General features: G+C 43.0%; 3 protein-coding genes across 4 annotated transcripts; 2 read left to right on the top strand and 1 right to left on the bottom strand.

Moving 5' to 3' along the window:
- The first annotated feature begins 425 nt into the window (after nucleotides 1-425).
- sp100.1 (SP110 nuclear body protein, tandem duplicate 1) lies at nucleotides 426-7,793 on the top strand. 2 transcript variants are annotated; one of them, XM_086132263.1, is made up of 15 exons: nucleotides 426-742; nucleotides 2,171-2,345; nucleotides 2,725-3,123; nucleotides 3,256-3,372; nucleotides 3,454-3,587; nucleotides 4,187-4,231; nucleotides 4,319-4,355; nucleotides 4,462-4,614; nucleotides 4,707-4,846; nucleotides 5,674-5,742; nucleotides 5,838-5,965; nucleotides 6,411-6,528; nucleotides 6,602-6,676; nucleotides 6,776-6,919; nucleotides 6,994-7,793. In XM_086132263.1, the coding sequence occupies exons 1-15, from the start codon at nucleotides 608-610 to the stop codon at nucleotides 7,066-7,068; spliced, it is 1,944 nt and encodes a 647-aa protein (XP_085988389.1). In that variant the 5' UTR covers nucleotides 426-607; the 3' UTR covers nucleotides 7,069-7,793. The 2 variants fall into 2 exon arrangements, with proteins under 2 accessions (XP_085988389.1, XP_085988390.1); XM_086132264.1 differs by lacking the exon at nucleotides 426-742 and adding an exon at nucleotides 760-898.
- Nucleotides 7,794-8,662: 869 nt separating this feature from the next.
- Nucleotides 8,663-11,097, top strand: LOC147192538 (uncharacterized). Its single transcript, XM_086132272.1, has 3 exons — nucleotides 8,663-8,882; nucleotides 9,787-10,064; nucleotides 10,288-11,097. The coding sequence occupies exons 1-3, from the start codon at nucleotides 8,663-8,665 to the stop codon at nucleotides 11,095-11,097; spliced, it is 1,308 nt and encodes a 435-aa protein (XP_085988398.1).
- A 558-nt stretch (nucleotides 11,098-11,655) lies between these two features.
- Nucleotides 11,656-14,427, bottom strand: ccdc97 (coiled-coil domain containing 97). Its single transcript, XM_086132273.1, has 7 exons — nucleotides 14,111-14,427; nucleotides 13,384-13,557; nucleotides 12,943-13,102; nucleotides 12,723-12,811; nucleotides 12,313-12,499; nucleotides 12,075-12,198; nucleotides 11,656-11,870 (listed from the first exon to the last, which is right to left on the bottom strand). Exons 1-7 carry the CDS (start codon nucleotides 14,261-14,263, stop codon nucleotides 11,756-11,758), a joined length of 1,002 nt encoding a protein of 333 aa, XP_085988399.1. The 5' UTR covers nucleotides 14,264-14,427; the 3' UTR covers nucleotides 11,656-11,755.
- Nucleotides 14,428-15,895: the final 1,468 nt, after the last annotated feature.

Below are 15,895 nucleotides of genomic sequence, written 5' to 3'. Positions count from 1 at the left end.
AGCAAACCTTTCCTGGCTGGTTTTTGATTTTTTTTTTTTTTTTACTGCTACTGCTGACTGGGGTTCGGATTAGGTGCAAGCTAAAAGCATTGCGACAAGGACACGCAATGTATTCAAAAGGAATCGAAAAATAAAACCTCATTTTATGCAGCTTGTGCAAAAGTACTTTGGGCGACATTATGCAGAAGCAACTGGTTGTATTGGACGCGTTAGCTTTGGATAAAAGTGCAACGCTGCCCCCTACCGGTGATTAATTGATGTCCAGTGTGAATGTTTAGCATTCCTCGCGTCAAGAAAAGATCGATTAACCAAAACGCCACGCAAACACGTGAGCGAGATGGTCGTTTTTTTAATAGCACAAAAGTTGTAGATTGTAACTATATCACTGTTTTTTTTTTACGAGGGGAGGAATCATTTTCACTTTCGAAACGTCAGTGGTCCAGTGGGCAGTGGCTTCTTCAGCTCACCAGGACATGCCTTTCAACATGTTTTCAAAAATCGATCTACTTCCTCTCTTATTTACTCTCATCTAGCAAGAACGGTGTTTGACCGCCATGAATAATTAACTATCTTGGCGATTAGAAGCTGGTTGGCGTTTTGCAGTTTGATGGATTTTCCGGGAGATGAAGAACTGCTGCGATTCTTCCACTGCTCCAAGGCTGAAATGTCGTGCATGGAAAACCCGCACACATTTGTACGCCAACTCAGAGATTACGATCTGATTCCGGAACAAAGCTACAAGGTGAGGCGGAAGACGCCGGAACCAGTTCAGGACGCCCTACTGATGTTTTTTTTTTTGCTGTTGTTTTTTTTTTCTTTCTTTGCATATTCCCCCTTTGATTATTAGCTAGCCCTCATCCTTTCCATCCCAAAAGAACTGTGCTCGTTCGGCGCCATGGTCAGTGCTGTGCTTCGTTGGTGCTTAAGTTCTTACAAAGAACGTGTTTTGTTTTCGACCGGAAAAGAGCCAATTAGAAGTTACGTCATTACGTATCGGCAAAGCGTTCGAACGTCACTGTCTACTCAAGAAAGACATCTCTGTTGATTGCTCATTTTGTGGAATGTACCCTGAAACAATGGTTCACTTGTTCTGGCAAAGCCCGTATACCAAGACATTTTGGAAAGTTGTATCCAGATTTATTATTGAAGATATTGGCTCTGACTTTATGCTATACTGGAAAAATGTACTATTTGGGTTCTACAAAAGTAAGGAAAAAAACACTAAACAAACCTTCATTATAAATTTAATAATCATTCTTGTTAAGTTCCATATCCACAAATCCAGATGGAGTAATTCAAAACCTCTTTTCTTAATTTTTGAAGCAGAAACAAATCAGTACCCGAGTTCTATTGTGGATTCCAAAAACAAGAAAGCTGTTAAGACTCTGGCTATATGCTCCTTATTTGAAATTTTTGTCTAAAAATCCCCTGGCTTCTTTTTTGTTTAAACGTTTGTAATATGTGTATGTATGAATAACATGTTCGTTTTGTTTTCTCTTTACTGAGAATTGCATCCTGATTGTTCAATAAAGATAAAAAAAAAACGTCACTGCCTACGTCGGCGTTCACCCAAGAGCGCCTGCACTATTATTATTAATTAATAATAATAATTATTATTAGTATTATTAAAACTACAATAATAATAATGCGCTGTGAGCATCTGCTAGGCAATTTAGCACATCACGGATTATACTTGTATGAAGTACAGTACAGTATCTAAAAATCAGGGACATGCAATCGTGATACGCTTATATCGTTCTTAATCATTGTAGATGACCACGCGGCTGGCTGCGAGCCGGAGATCGCGTGTCATCTGAGCAAATCCCCGATCGCTCTTCTGGTGGGACACAATTGTGCCGGAGTACACGCTCAAAAAGTTTGTACAAAACTTCAGTGTGTCCAGGGAGTCATTCCTCGACAAATGCGATCGGCATGATACGTCCACCGTCCCCTGCCCCCTCCATGTCCCACTTAGGGGATCTGTACATATTAGATGAGATAAAGATATTAAGACACATTGAAATATTTGCATAGACAAGGAGAGAGTGATCGAGTGAATGAGCGCATACCACTAAAACTCAGGAACTGCCTTCCCATACCGGGGACTAAACTACAATACTCATGACGATGAATCTTTGTTTTGAACATTTCTGTATTTGTGTGTGTGCAGAAAGTGAACCGGACAAAGAGCAAAGAGGCCTTGAAGAAAGGCCTCTATGAGATTCTGGACTGGTTGGAGCGAGAGCGACCACGGTCCATCAAGATGTTTTGGAGGTGTGTCTTCAAGGAGACCATCGTCAACCAATACCCCACCCTGCAAGCGTTGCGCAACAGTCTCCAAGATGGTATGACTCATTTCCATTGTTGTCGGACTAAAATGTCTCAGGTTGTAGTTCCGGGGGTACCGTATTGCATGTACTTATGCACATCTGCCTCACTGGTAGCGAGGCCTCGAGCGTCACGTACGCTTTGATAGGCTCAGGCGACACAGAAAAGGTTAAATGGTTGAAAATAGATTGCTATTAAACAGGGGTTAATCTAAACTCCTTCGGCTGACCGCAGACGGAATGTCGTGCCACTCCGTGTTCAGATCTAAAAGTGGAGTGGAGGGGTCATTTTTCGCCCTCATTGGTGTAATCTCCAGAAAGTTTTTGTCCAACTAGAGTCGGACTCATAGTCCCTGATTGATATTGGATATTGAATCTTGTCTGTTGACGCCACCAGGTTCCTTTCAGTTGGATGCACACCTGTTTAACTGCAAGCCGCAGGAGGAGAGCCCTGTCAGTAAAAGGAAGGAGCCGCCTGAAAATGAGAATGTAGAGAGGAGGCAAGAAATCCCAGTGTCAAAGAAGAAGAAAAACAAAAACAACCGCTTGTGCAGTGACGAGGAAGAGCCCTCACAATCGTCTCCATCACCAAAGAAAAGTCCATTTCACGGCAACAGACAGGAGGAGACCGACGTCGGGGAAAGGAAGGAGCCATCAGAAGATGAGAACATAGTCAGCAGGCAAGAGATGCCGGTGCCAAAGCAAAAGAAGAAACGGAAAATCAACAATCAGTGCAGCGGGGAGAAGGAGCCCTCGCAATCGACTTCCGCGCCAAAGAAAAAGAAAATATCGTTCTGTGAGTACCGTAAATGCTGACAAACTGCCACATGATGCTTTATATTTGGACATGGAATCTTTATTATCAATCCATAGTGCCATTGCTGTTGATTTTTTATTTTTTTTAGCTAATTATATATATTTTTTCCAGCCTCTCCTGTTAAGGGGGCTAAGAACGAGATCTGGACATGGCCCTTCTATAAGTCCGACCTTCCTGTGACTTGCGGAAACTCGAAGGGGACACTGAACCGAAAGAGATTTAGAAAAGGTTAACAGGCAAACTTGATTGCATGAATCCTCCTGTAAAGTCACCCGCTGAATAGTCTTTCTGAATCTTTTACAATTTAAGGGCAGCCATGTATTTGGGTCAACACAGAGTGGCTTACTCCCCATGAATTTGAACGTCTCGGGGGGAAGAGCAGTAACAGGAATTGGAAGAGAAGCATCCGATGTATGGACAAGCCCCTTGAAAATCTTTTGAAGGTTTGAGGATTTGATTGACAACTTTTACTGTCATGTGCATAATCTTACGAGATCGAATACAAAAACAAACAAACAACAAAAAAAAAAAGGAACACGGGACGTTTATAACAGTTTGCTGTCTTGACTGAACTGCGCAACTGTGGACACCATGCAGACGTAGCATCCAAACATTGTGTTTTGTTGAGCGATTATTCTTACAAGCCAGGCTCAACACCTGAAGTTTAATTAGTAAAAGTCACAAATCCAATGTGGGGACTGAGCAATACTATCAATTGGCGAAAAAATATAAAATTTGGTCATTTCTGTCCGACAGTGCCAATATTGCAACGCCGCAAGAATGAACAATTTGTTTGAAGAGTTGGTGTCTATTGAATTACTTGAGCTACGCATCAAACCTACAATTACTGAGTGGCACCGTTTTAGAGAGTACTAATGCTAATGCTTCACGGCATTACCTTTCTCCACTTACGTCGCTAAATGGAGCATGATTGTTTTTGTGAAAGCAGAGTTCTTAATGAAGCTCTTGCACAGGGTCCATATGTCCTGTTTAGTTGCATCGAAAATGACATTTTGGTTGATGTCTGTGGAATCAATTCCAGAGAGGACATTTGCAATGTGACAGCTTCAGACGGAGGGCTCAAAAGGTAAGAACCCACTTCACATAAAAAAAAAAAAAGATGATATTTGTGATTATTTTTAAATTCATGTCTACTTTATCTTCCTGGGCCAAGAAATTACTCCTCACAAGCGATGATAGCAGTAATACAGGTTTGTTATTTGAGTGTGAAACATCTGAGATGTTTTTAAATTGCACCCTTGACGATTAGTACTAACAAGAAAGAAAATAGATCACAGAGTACTTAACATCCGTTAGATTCGAACCACGATTATGAAGCAGACGAAGACAGTGAAGTGGATCCGAAGGAGATGCCCAGCAGCAGCCAGGCCACAAACCGGGACGAGTCGGTGTTCGACGTGACGTGTGGAGCAGTCGCAGGCAAATTATACAGACGACGATTTGCGTCAGGTAAGCAATCCAGGGAACCTGAGCGTATGCTTCCTTCAAGCTCATTTAAGGTCGGAGGAGATTTACCTGCAGACACTTTGTCTCATCGTCAGGGACGTGTGGTCTGAGCATTCGCACCGACGCCTGCTGGAGGACCCCGGCGGACTTTGCGAAGGAGGCACTGGGCAGTCAGAATGCCTCCTGGAAGAAAGACATCCTGTGGGAAGGCCAGCCGCTCGGTGTTGTTACTCAGGTAAAAATCGACTTTGTCTACTCATAAAATACAATATTAGGATAGATTACATTACAGTCGATGTTATTGCAAGTTATTCTCTTGCATACAATGCAAATGAGAAAGGTATATAAATATCCATTATGAATACAAGAGAAAATTGACACAAGAGTGTCAGGGTGTGGAAGTATATAATCCCGATACAAACCAAAAGTTGTAAAAATATCACGGTTAAGGGTAAAGTATGAGCCTTAATGGAGACTTCTTTCTTCTTACTTTTTTCTTTTCTGATTGATATAAAAATGATTTATTAGATACAATCACATAACGGGGTAGGACTAGATAAGTTTTTTACTTCTTCCTACTCCCTTGAACATAATAACTGTGTTGAATGAAGATTGATTTCTTTCTTTTTACTTTTTTTATCTACCTTATTTTCTGTCAAATTATTACTGTATATATGTTTTATGTTCAATAAACAAACAAACAAACAATGTCCAGAAAAAAATGGCAGTGCAAATAGGAAATAGGCTTGGACTGGTCCAGACTCAGAATGCGAGATTTGACAGAATAAAGAGCACACCCCCAGAAATCAAACACGTTTAATCCACACTTATTTGAAATTTCACGTTATTTTGAAATTAAATTGTTCCTTCCCGACTTTCTTTTTCTCCCAAAATTGCTTTTGCTGTATTTGATCATTGTTTCCTTTCCGGCGTGACGCTAATTGTCCTTTATGGCAACGAGAGCATATCAGTGATTGACGACGGTTGCGGTTTTTATTGTTGCCGCGGTGATAACGACATGCATAAGGAAAAAGCAATGCTAATTATTATGGTCTATTTCAGGAAAACCTCTTGAGGATCCACCCACTGCTGTGTCAGTGCAAACTGTGCAAACCGAGTGATAGCGATCTGGTAAGCCTCTTCTCATTAAAACCCAATTTCCTTTTTTTTTCCCCCCCCCAGTGTTGTGGCAAAGATATACCGTAATCGTATCTTGTACTGTACAGGGGGAGCAGAAAAACGACGACGAGTGTTTTGTGTGTAAGAGTGGGGGAAACCTAGTCGTCTGCGACCGCTGCCCGCGTTCCTTCCATGCAGCGTGTCACCTGCCTTACATCGACGGCAACATTTTGAGGTGATCGCAATTCATTGTATTTGCACACCTGATCCAGATTCTGCTGAGTTCACTCACATTTGTTTTTCGTGTCACCAAATGCATTATTTATTCATTTCTTTTTACTCGTGCAGTTAATGATCCCTTCATATTGTGGTCTTGAAATCACAAAATAGGACGGGTCGGCTGAAGAGTTTCTCCCTGTCAAACCGTGGCTCTAATTTAAAAGTGGCCCGCTGTAAAAAATAAACTGTAAAGCCACTAAACATGAACTTATTATTCAAATGTGTTATATCATACCATGAATATCCAGAGCCAGATCCTTTTCTGGCAAGGCCATCACATCATGGCTCATGGTAGCCTGATAGGTTCATCATCCAAAAAGGCTGAATGTAGAACTCTTAGAAAAAGTAATGTTCACATTTTTTGGGGGGTATAAAAAGGTGATGTGGATGTGTTTACACAGCAACAACAGAAAGTGGATGTGTACCTTCTGTGTCTTCTCGGCGGCTCGAGAGTGGCGCTACACTGACGAGTTGAAAAGCGATTCATTCCTGTCCAAGCAAATATCCAAACACTTGCTGGTGAGCACAACTGCCGCGGCGTCGCTCACTCGCTCCTGTTTTATCGATAACATTCCCCCGTCTTCCCTTTTAGGAGTGCCAGTACCTCCTCCTCTTTCTGCTTAGTGCTGATGATGAACAATTTTTTGCAACAAATCCACGTGGCTCCGTAAGACCCTGCTTTCTGTTTTTTGTCACGCGCAAACGCGGTGTCAGAATAGTTATCCAAAAAAAAAACAGGTCACGTGTTTGTGCTCGACACTCACAGCTGAAAGACTACGCCGCTGTGGTCCAGACCCCTATGTGGCTACACAAAATTGCCGAAAAGCTCGAGAAGAACCACTACCGCTACGTTGCTGAATTTGTATCTGACATCCAGCTCATTTTCTCGAACTGCGCTTTGTATTACAAGGTGAGAAACACCGCTGAGACAAAAACTGTTGATTCGCTTTGACTTGTAAAGCACCATGTTGTTATCTTTTGCAGACTAACCCTCATTTCCTCAGCATGGGATCCGGACTGAAAACGTTATTTGATGAAGAACTTAAGAATGCCTTCTAAACTTTCAAGGACATTTTTCCGTGTATCCCCCTGTCGGCTGTTTACGTACACTGGCCACAAACTTGAGTGTACCTGTGCAATCTAAAATGTAAAATGTTTCCAAAGATGTGACGTTTTTTTTGTTTTTTTTTTAAATTGTGTGGCTATAGTTTAAAGTGAATTGAGATGAAAATAATTGACTGATAGAACGTGATTGTTCTTTTGTGTGTGTGTGTGTGTGTGTGTGTGTATGTGTGTATATATATATATATATATATATATATAGAGAGAGAGAGAGAGAGAGAGAGAGAACATATAACGAATCACTGAAAAACACACCTAGTCGCTGTCTTAAAGATAATTACTTTGCTGGTATCTTTGTGCCAAGGAACTATGGTGATTTGAATTCAGTTTTGTCAAAAAGTGCTTGAACATCAACTTATGCCATTTGTCGAAAATTATAAACCACTGTTATTACATTAATTACTCGCAGATTTTCTCATTTACGGTGGGGCTTGGTCGTGATCCCCTGCAACTAGCGGGGGTTCTGAAAGGCGCTTATAAATGAAATGTATTATTATTATTATTATTCATTGCAAATTCATTTCTTGTATTTTACCGCAGTGTGTATACATTTCATTTTAAACCTGCGTTGGCTGATGTTGGTACAAATATCAAACCTGCTAATTCGGAAGAGAAATTGCATAGCCTGCAGCAAAAATAATAAAGTATATTATTTTAACTTCTGATGTTGCACTGTTTAATTTGATGATATGCCTCGTGAAATGTGTATTACACTAGTAACAGGCAGCGATCTGTGGACTTGGGCCTTCACTGGGTATTTAAGTGACCTAATCCACCTGTTAATAACACCATCACATCAATAAATAATATACAAAAACGCTCAACAGTGTATTTAGGTATCTGTGGCATTATGGAGCTAACGGAGGCGTTTCTCGTATTTGAGGATGACAACCATGATTACTCGAGCAAGAAAACAGTTACCTTTACTTTGTGTTGTGGCCGACAGGGGTCATTTTCGTTGACGGGGTGTGGTTGGGCGAGCCCCGATGCATGGCACTTTTGGCCGGGAATGGCCTGGCCGTTCAGGAATCTCCCGAAATCCTTGCTGTGGAATGAACACAATAGACTGTTGGTGGGAAAAAAAATCGGAGCCATTTGATCTCAGCTGTAAATGTAGGTACGTGCTGCTGACGGTGTTTGGGCCAGCAGAGCAGGCCTCGAAAGCCCTGGAGTGCCTTTTAGTGACGTCACAGTTCGCAGCGCGGCCGGGCTGACTGCGCAGCCGCTCTGCGCATTCGTCAGGCTACGGGCAGCCGGAGCGCAGCCATTTCTGTGCCCCTCTTAACACACATTCTCTCTCTTTCTCCCTGCGCGTGTCTCTCTCGCTCGCGCTCTCTCTTTTACACATACACATCGAGGTAGTGTGTGTACCTGTCCATCACCACGCGTGCAACGTGGAGGAACAAGCGCTGCTGCAACGCATCTGGATTCGTCTGAAATCCGTCATCTCTAAACTTTCTCCGAATTGAACGCCTGCGCAGCCACCCCCTCTCTCTAGGTTAGTGCGATTCTTTGTGCGCGTGTGTCCGCAATGGAGCCCATCGGTCCACAACGAAGCAGCTGCGACGCAGCAACGGTGCACGTCAAAAGGGAGGAGGGAGATGAAAAGCAATCTGCGCTAGTTTTGGGCAGCCAGGGCTCGCCTGCGCCTTGCAGCGATCCTGCATACGGAGGAGGAAGAGGCGGGCTGGATGACGCCGCATCGTCGGCGCTCCGCGCAGCTGCCACCACTACTTCTGATGTTCATCTGTGTGAGTGCTCACCTAAGCCCTTTTGTTTTACTGTGTTATTCTTTGATTGATTGATTTTACTGTATCTATTTTTAATCGCGCATTCAAGTGAGAATTGGAGACAGGAGGGCCACCAGATGGCGCTGTTTCTCTTTATATCGTCCAAGAAGAGCACATGTACTGTGCTGTGTTGTCGTGTACTGTCAGTTGGTTGTGAGCGTTTTCGAAAAATACATTTTATTGAGCTGCATACTTAGACTGGCCATGCCCTAATGTGTTTGTTTTACAGTCATTTCCATCGCCCCTGTTCTGCATTTAGAGAAGCCCCGTGGGCGTATTTGGCCCTTGCAAAAGAAGGGGTGGCGAATTATGATTTCCCTCCGAGGGATGTTTTGACTGAAAATCATTTGACTAAATAACCGAAGCATATTATTACATACACACATTCACCCCTGCATTTCATTGTTATTATTTTAACAACAAATTACGTTTGAAATAAGCCATGCAATTGCAACACCCTCTTGTGAATACTATCGCTCAGTGTATGTTGAGAAAACATTTGGTGAAAAAAAATAAAATGAAATGGTTAAGTGTCGAGGAGCAGTTTCTGGAGTACTAGTCCAGGTACGCCATCCTCAATGTCACTGAAATCCATTTCTTCTCCATTCTGATTGCTCACTTGGAACTTCAGCAGATCAACTTGACAGGCGTGTGTTCATGCCTTAATGCAGTGAGTTGCTTCCATTTGATTGCTAATCAATATGTGCATTAACGAGCACTGGCCAGGGAGCTCACTGGGCTCTGAATATAAACAGGTTGTCGGGCACTTTAGTACTTTGCGCAATTCTCTTTGGGCGCTATAACTTGTGTCTTTGGTATGTAATTCAAATCCTTAGCAAGTTTCCTTTCTATTTTTTTCCCCCAGCATCAGCCATGCCATCCGCTCCTCCCCCCAGTTCCGATTTCTCCTCCAAGGCTGTTTTGTGTCTGATTGACGCGGTCGGCCGCCGCTGGGGCCTGTATGAGACCCGGGAGCGTTCGCAGCTCTTCCAGAGCGTCCAGGAGGAGTTGGCCGCCAAGGGGCACTTCCTTCCTGTTGAAAGGATCCGCCGCAAGTGGAACAACCTGATCGTCACGTACAAAAGGGTCAAAGATCGCAGTCGAGAGACAGGACATGCCAAGACATCCTGGGAGTTCTTTGACGTGAGCATTGTGGTCCTAAAAACTTTTTTTTTTTAAGTTTTGGCAAATGTTAAGGAAACATATTCCAAATTAATCAGTTTTTTGTACACACACGCACCAAAAAAAAAAGTCTAATCAAAACTGAGAATGAGTGGTTTTCAAAACCGGGAATGTTCACGCAGTTCGAGCATCTTATAAATAAACGCAAGTTATATGCAATCCAATGCTTGTGCCTGTGTTGCAGCTGATGGACGCGACGCTCTGTGACACTGTGGGTTCTTACATCAGTAGCAACAAACGCGGCAAAGGAGGAGGAGGAGGAGGAGCCATCGTCACACAAGCCTCAGCCAAGGTCGCACCTCGACCGCACGTCCCGCCGCCAATCGTCCGCCCCAATGGGAACTTCCCCACAACTGTTCAAGTGGAATCAGGGGTCAAGTGTCTGGCCGATGCCTGCAGTAGCAGCGCTGCTGCTATTGCATCAAAGTCGGCTCTTCGCCAAACAGAAAGTCCGGACCTCAAACCGCTGATCGTCCTTAACAGTGATATTGTCACAGCCAACCTTCATCTGGCCTCCACTGATCCAACCCAAACTTTTATCTCCTCACCTTGTTTCACACAAGCCGCCTCCCCTTCTCTCGTGTCCAGCGTCAACACAGACCCAAACGCATCCCGTAAAGCAGCGCCCTTCCCGGCAGACGTCGCATGCTTCCATCGTGGCAACAACCACAACTTTGCTTCCAATTTCTCTTCCACCTACTCCTCACTTTCAGCCTCCGTTTCCACCTCGGCCGTTTCAGGACCTGAAGGCCACAAGGGAAATGAGGCGCAAAGCGGCCCCTTCTACGACCAGGAGATATTAAAGCAAAGGGAGGCGCAGACTGACCTGGATGGCGTGGCTCGCGTCCGGATGGAAGCCAGGGAAAGGCGGCGCGAGAGGAGGGAGATGCGAATGGGGAGGTCCCTGTGCAGGATTGCTACGGCCCTGGAGCTGCTCTCCTCCAAACAAGACACTGTCATTGCCCTGCTACAGAGGCTGGCTGATAGAAAGTGAAGAAAAAAAAGAGCTCATGTTAACGGATGCGGCAGGAAGGGTTCGCCACACGTCAATCCACGTTGCATTGTGTCATTTCGTTAATATGTACTGAACATATACTATGCACACACATTTTCCAATGTTTGTTTGGGAGATTTTGTCATCTTCCAATGAAACAAGGTGGCGGCAGCATTCTGCTTCGGGCCTGTTGCTGAACAGTTTGCACAAAACCTTCAGGCTTCTGCTAGAAGGCCAAAATAAAAGTCAGGAAGAACTGAAATTGAATTCACTACTTTAAGTGCTGGGACGTGTGTGTTGACTCCCCACTGTTTGTGAACACATGTTGCAGTTACAAGAGGGGTGTGCACACTTGTGCAACCACATTTTTAAATTATAATTTTTTTTTTAACTTCCCCTCTCAAAATAATTTTTGTCTTTTTTTTTTAATAGTGTCACAAAAACCTGGCATTTAAAAAGGGGTGAAAGGATCTTGGATTGAAGCTCATTAGATTGTTGATATGTACCTAATCAAGTATCAAAAAGGGTTTATGTTTCCCATGCCAGCACAATAATAGATATATTCAAGAAACGGTATTTATTACAAAGTATCAGCATCGTGCGCCACAGATCACAATTACACCACGTCACTTTAAAGATTGATTGTCCCCTGTGGTGACTATTCTGTCATAATTTCGTCATCTTCTTCCTCATCGTCTTCATCAAAGTACTTTTCCTCTGCATCTCTGTTGACGATGTCAAGGTTGTCATAGTCTGGGTTCTCGTCCACCTCACTAGAACGGGGACACAAAAGCACATCATTGATACATTTCTTTAAGGGAAAAGGGAGAATTTGCAATATTCTAAGCGTATTCTCAACTGAGAAATAATTCTACTCGAAGAAAATTCAAAGATGCAGTATACTACAAAAAAGCAAATAAATACGAATTTTAAAAAATGCTTGATGTCTGCTGCTTGAAAATAACATGCACACGGACCTGTAGTTGAAGTCCGTGTCTTTGCCATCAAGGAAGCGTTGGTGCATCTGACTGATGAACTCCTCCCGAAGAAGCGCTTTCTCCTCAGAGGTTGGCTCCCAAGTATTCTCCTGGACTGCGTCTTCTTCATTGGTAATGAGGGAAAAAAAAACAATCACCTCAGTAATATCAAACTGTAAGCATTGTTTCCACTATGCGTTTCTCGTCTTCTAACAAAAGCTCAACGAGCGTCTCTTGCCTTCATCTTCCTCCTCCTCCTCCCGTGTACCCTCCTCTCTATCCTGTTCCTCCTGCAGACGACACTGGATAAGCCGCTCCTGGTAGGAGTTGAGGAGGAGGTGCGACAGCCCTCCGGCAGCTCCCTCTGGTGCCGCCCCTCCTTGCTGTGCATCACCCAGCATGGACTCTTGGGAGCGCTCTATCACCTAAATTGTTAGTTACAAATTCATTCGTATTGTCAGGAAACTATTGCCATTTTGGTGAGGGGCTCAATTATCTAACAGGAAATATGTCATTAGACCATACTGTCAACAACAATGTCAGTGAGAGTGTACAGTTTGATTTTATTCCTGGGGGGGGGGGTTAAGTTAGAACAGAAGATATCAAAACAATGAAAATAAACAATGATTAAATCAAGTATGTTGTTACCTCATCATCAGTTAGGTACTGTCCTATATATTGTTCATACAGCAGTGGCTCCCTCGTTCGCATTTGTCCTTCACTGAAATAGAGGCCCTCTGAGGAAAGCGTGAAAAAGGAAATCAACATCATCTGGTTAACTGGGTGAACAGCAAAACAATCTCACAAAAAGTGTGCAAGCATTTTTTTTATATCCAGTTTTAGAAAAGAAAAAAAAAAAAGGCGCTACCTTTCTGAAGGGCCCTGAGTGCAGCGTAGCGCTGGTTTCGAACTCTCGTCTTGTGGGTGCTTCCTGCTGCTTGCCTCTGGATCACTTCGCTGTAGTACCGGGCCCGTGGGTCAGCGCTGACATGGGAAAAAGCCGACAGATGCTCGGGCTTCAAGCATTTCTGGAAACGTGGGCAATGAATGAGGTGAGGTTGAAACAAAGCGTTGCAAATAACAAGTGAACACGAGAGTTCCAAAAAAAAAAGTTTTAATGTTTTGTATTTCTTTTTCCTGTCAGGCGTAAGAGTTGAAACAGTACTTCTACTTTTACCAGCGTCTTTTTGACGACACAGGCGTCTGTAGCCAACTTCAACATAAGTACAGGACGTGAGCACTTTTGCCACCTCCGCTGATATGGATTGATTATGTCGACAGAAGGACAGATGGAGAATGGCGCACATACGTGGTAGCGCTCCAAGAAGACCAGTGGTTTGCTCCTGTACTGATGCAGTAGCTCCTTTGTACGTTCCTCGGTTGTCAGCTCAGCATCTCCTATCTGCTGACTCTTCACTTGGCTTCCACTTGCAACTACAGCCTCCAACAAGGCGTTGACTTCAGCGGGGACATCTTGGAACACCTTGAGGTCACATTTAAAGTCAATTGAATGCGGTAGAGTGCTCATTTTACAAAGGTAGTAGTGGAAGTCAAAGTACCATTTCTTTTAACTATACTATAGCGGATTTTTCAGATAATTTCCTTGAGTATAGAGCGGCAACAAAATCCGTAACTTGTAATTTGGCACATTTAGACAATTAAAAATTAAAATAAGGTATCCAATAACTAATTGATTCTCAAAAATAACTACTTAGCTAATCAATTATTTGTCGATTAATCTACTACTCTAGCCTATGTAGGCTTTTGACAGTGTTATACGTAGTTCTCAGAAATAAACCAATTCCACAATTTTGAGTGGTATTCTATTTTCACCGTGCCAAGTGACCAAAATGGGTATTGTATACAACCGAGTTCTTGTACTTCAGTACATTTTAGTCTATCCATATTTTTGTTCACATGTACTAAAAAAGACAACAATTAGTACTTCAATTATTTGACCTGCCTGTACTCCGACTAAAAGTACCGAGTGTGAATACGTTTGCCATCTCTGTACAAAGCTAATGCTTTTGGCTCACCTGGGAATCTTGCGGTGGTTCTGGATGATCTATATGGGGAACACGGGGCAGTATCACGAGGTCCTGCGGTACTGTGCATTGGTCCTCCTTTATACATTTATCGGACGGCGTGTATTGTATTTTGACCCGAGGTTCGGTAATTTCACCCCACATTGCTCAAGCGTACGTTGCAGCGGCCCAAAATTAATGTAAGCTTGTTGATGTGCAATCACTGACACGGGAAATTGTGGTGACCCTCCACATTAAACATTATCACACGAAAGTAGTTTTATCGAAGACTGTACACAAAGTTCTGTTAAGGGCCGCCGCCATATTGGTCCGTCACTATTTTTGTTCCCCGGAAGTCACTGACACGCATAAATGCGCCCGCTACTGTTTTTTGTTTCTTTGTTTAAATGCACATTGCGCCGCGCGTTGTACCTGCACCCTGCATGGCTTGAAACCATTATTTGAAACCCAAACTACAAACCCATGAAGACTTAATTTGGAACACAAATCCTTTTTTAGAAACACTATTTTAAAACCCTACTTTGAAACCTAACGATTACTCGAAGCCCTATTTTGAACACCAACCCTGAAATCTTCCATTAATGGAATATTTATTGAATTATACAGGGTGTTCTTTAATTGTTCACTGATTTTTATCCCCCCCCCTCCACAGCTTTAGGTGCATTATGGCTGCATTTACATAAATTATCTTACACATCAGTATGCACAGACCTGAAACTATTGTCACACATCCAACAACATATCTGCACCCCAAAACACACACAAGTAGACGGCAGACAAGTGAGATAATCTGTGCCAGCCAGCTCTACGGTTGTGGCCTTATCGCGACTAATCGTGTATTAACGTCCTGATTCGTTCCCCCTTGTCTTGTTAGACTTTCAAGTTTTCACCTGGGGATACCATCACCATCTTCTTGCATACAAACACTCATAGATATGACACTATTTCCGTGAATTAGTGCAGGAAAAAAAAATCACATTGTGTCTTCCGTCCATCCTGCCACTATTAGTCAAATAGGCCAGTTTTACTATGAACAAGCACCATAAGTTGGTTTTAATGCACACTGATAGGTTTGAAAAAAGATCTTGTTTTTTTTTCAGCCCTCTCTCACCTTTCCATCTCACATCATATTATCTAGTGTCACAACGGATGGAGCCCAGTAATTGAGATGAACGGAACTGTCAATGAGGGCAACAGAGATCTCATCATCTGTGGGGCATACAGGCAGTACAGTATTCACTTGGAAGGAAAGAAAGCATTTTTAGAAACAGCAAGAAACATCTCATGGCGAAAATTTACAGGGAACCTAAATACACAGGTGATTAACACACACACAACTTTCTAGAGACTTTGTGGAATTAGTGGGTGATATGTTGTGCCCAAAATCTTGCATTTTCCATAGTTGGGAAATGGTTAGGAGCTGAGATTTGATTATATCCTGTAAATGTGTGTGAAGTGTTTTTACGGGAAGAAGATAAATGTAGGATGCATGTAAAAGTTAATTTTAACTGGGAGTATCCCCCCCGTTCTCCCGAGAATGATTAGGGGCTACAAATAACAGTTCAAGCTTAGAAAGAATGCGAGAAAAGAAGTCACACTTTTGGGACAGTGTGAATGAGTTGAAATACATCAAAGGACAGAAGATGTAGACGCAGGGTTCAGGAAGAGTTTATGATGGAGGCAAAAGAGACGCAACTGTGCACTTGCTGCATTCCTGGCATGGACAATTTAAGGGGATTTCAACTTTTTGGCATTGCGGGCAAACGGCTTGCCTTC

The sequence above is a fragment of the Hippocampus guttulatus genome, chromosome 16 (assembly GCF_054856545.1).
Source record: "Hippocampus guttulatus isolate MCC_2025c chromosome 16, RoL_Hgut_1.0, whole genome shotgun sequence".
NCBI lineage: Eukaryota > Metazoa > Chordata > Actinopteri > Syngnathiformes > Syngnathidae > Hippocampus > Hippocampus guttulatus.
Note: the sequence above shows the minus strand (reverse complement) of the source record. Positions and strands in the feature narration are given on the sequence as shown.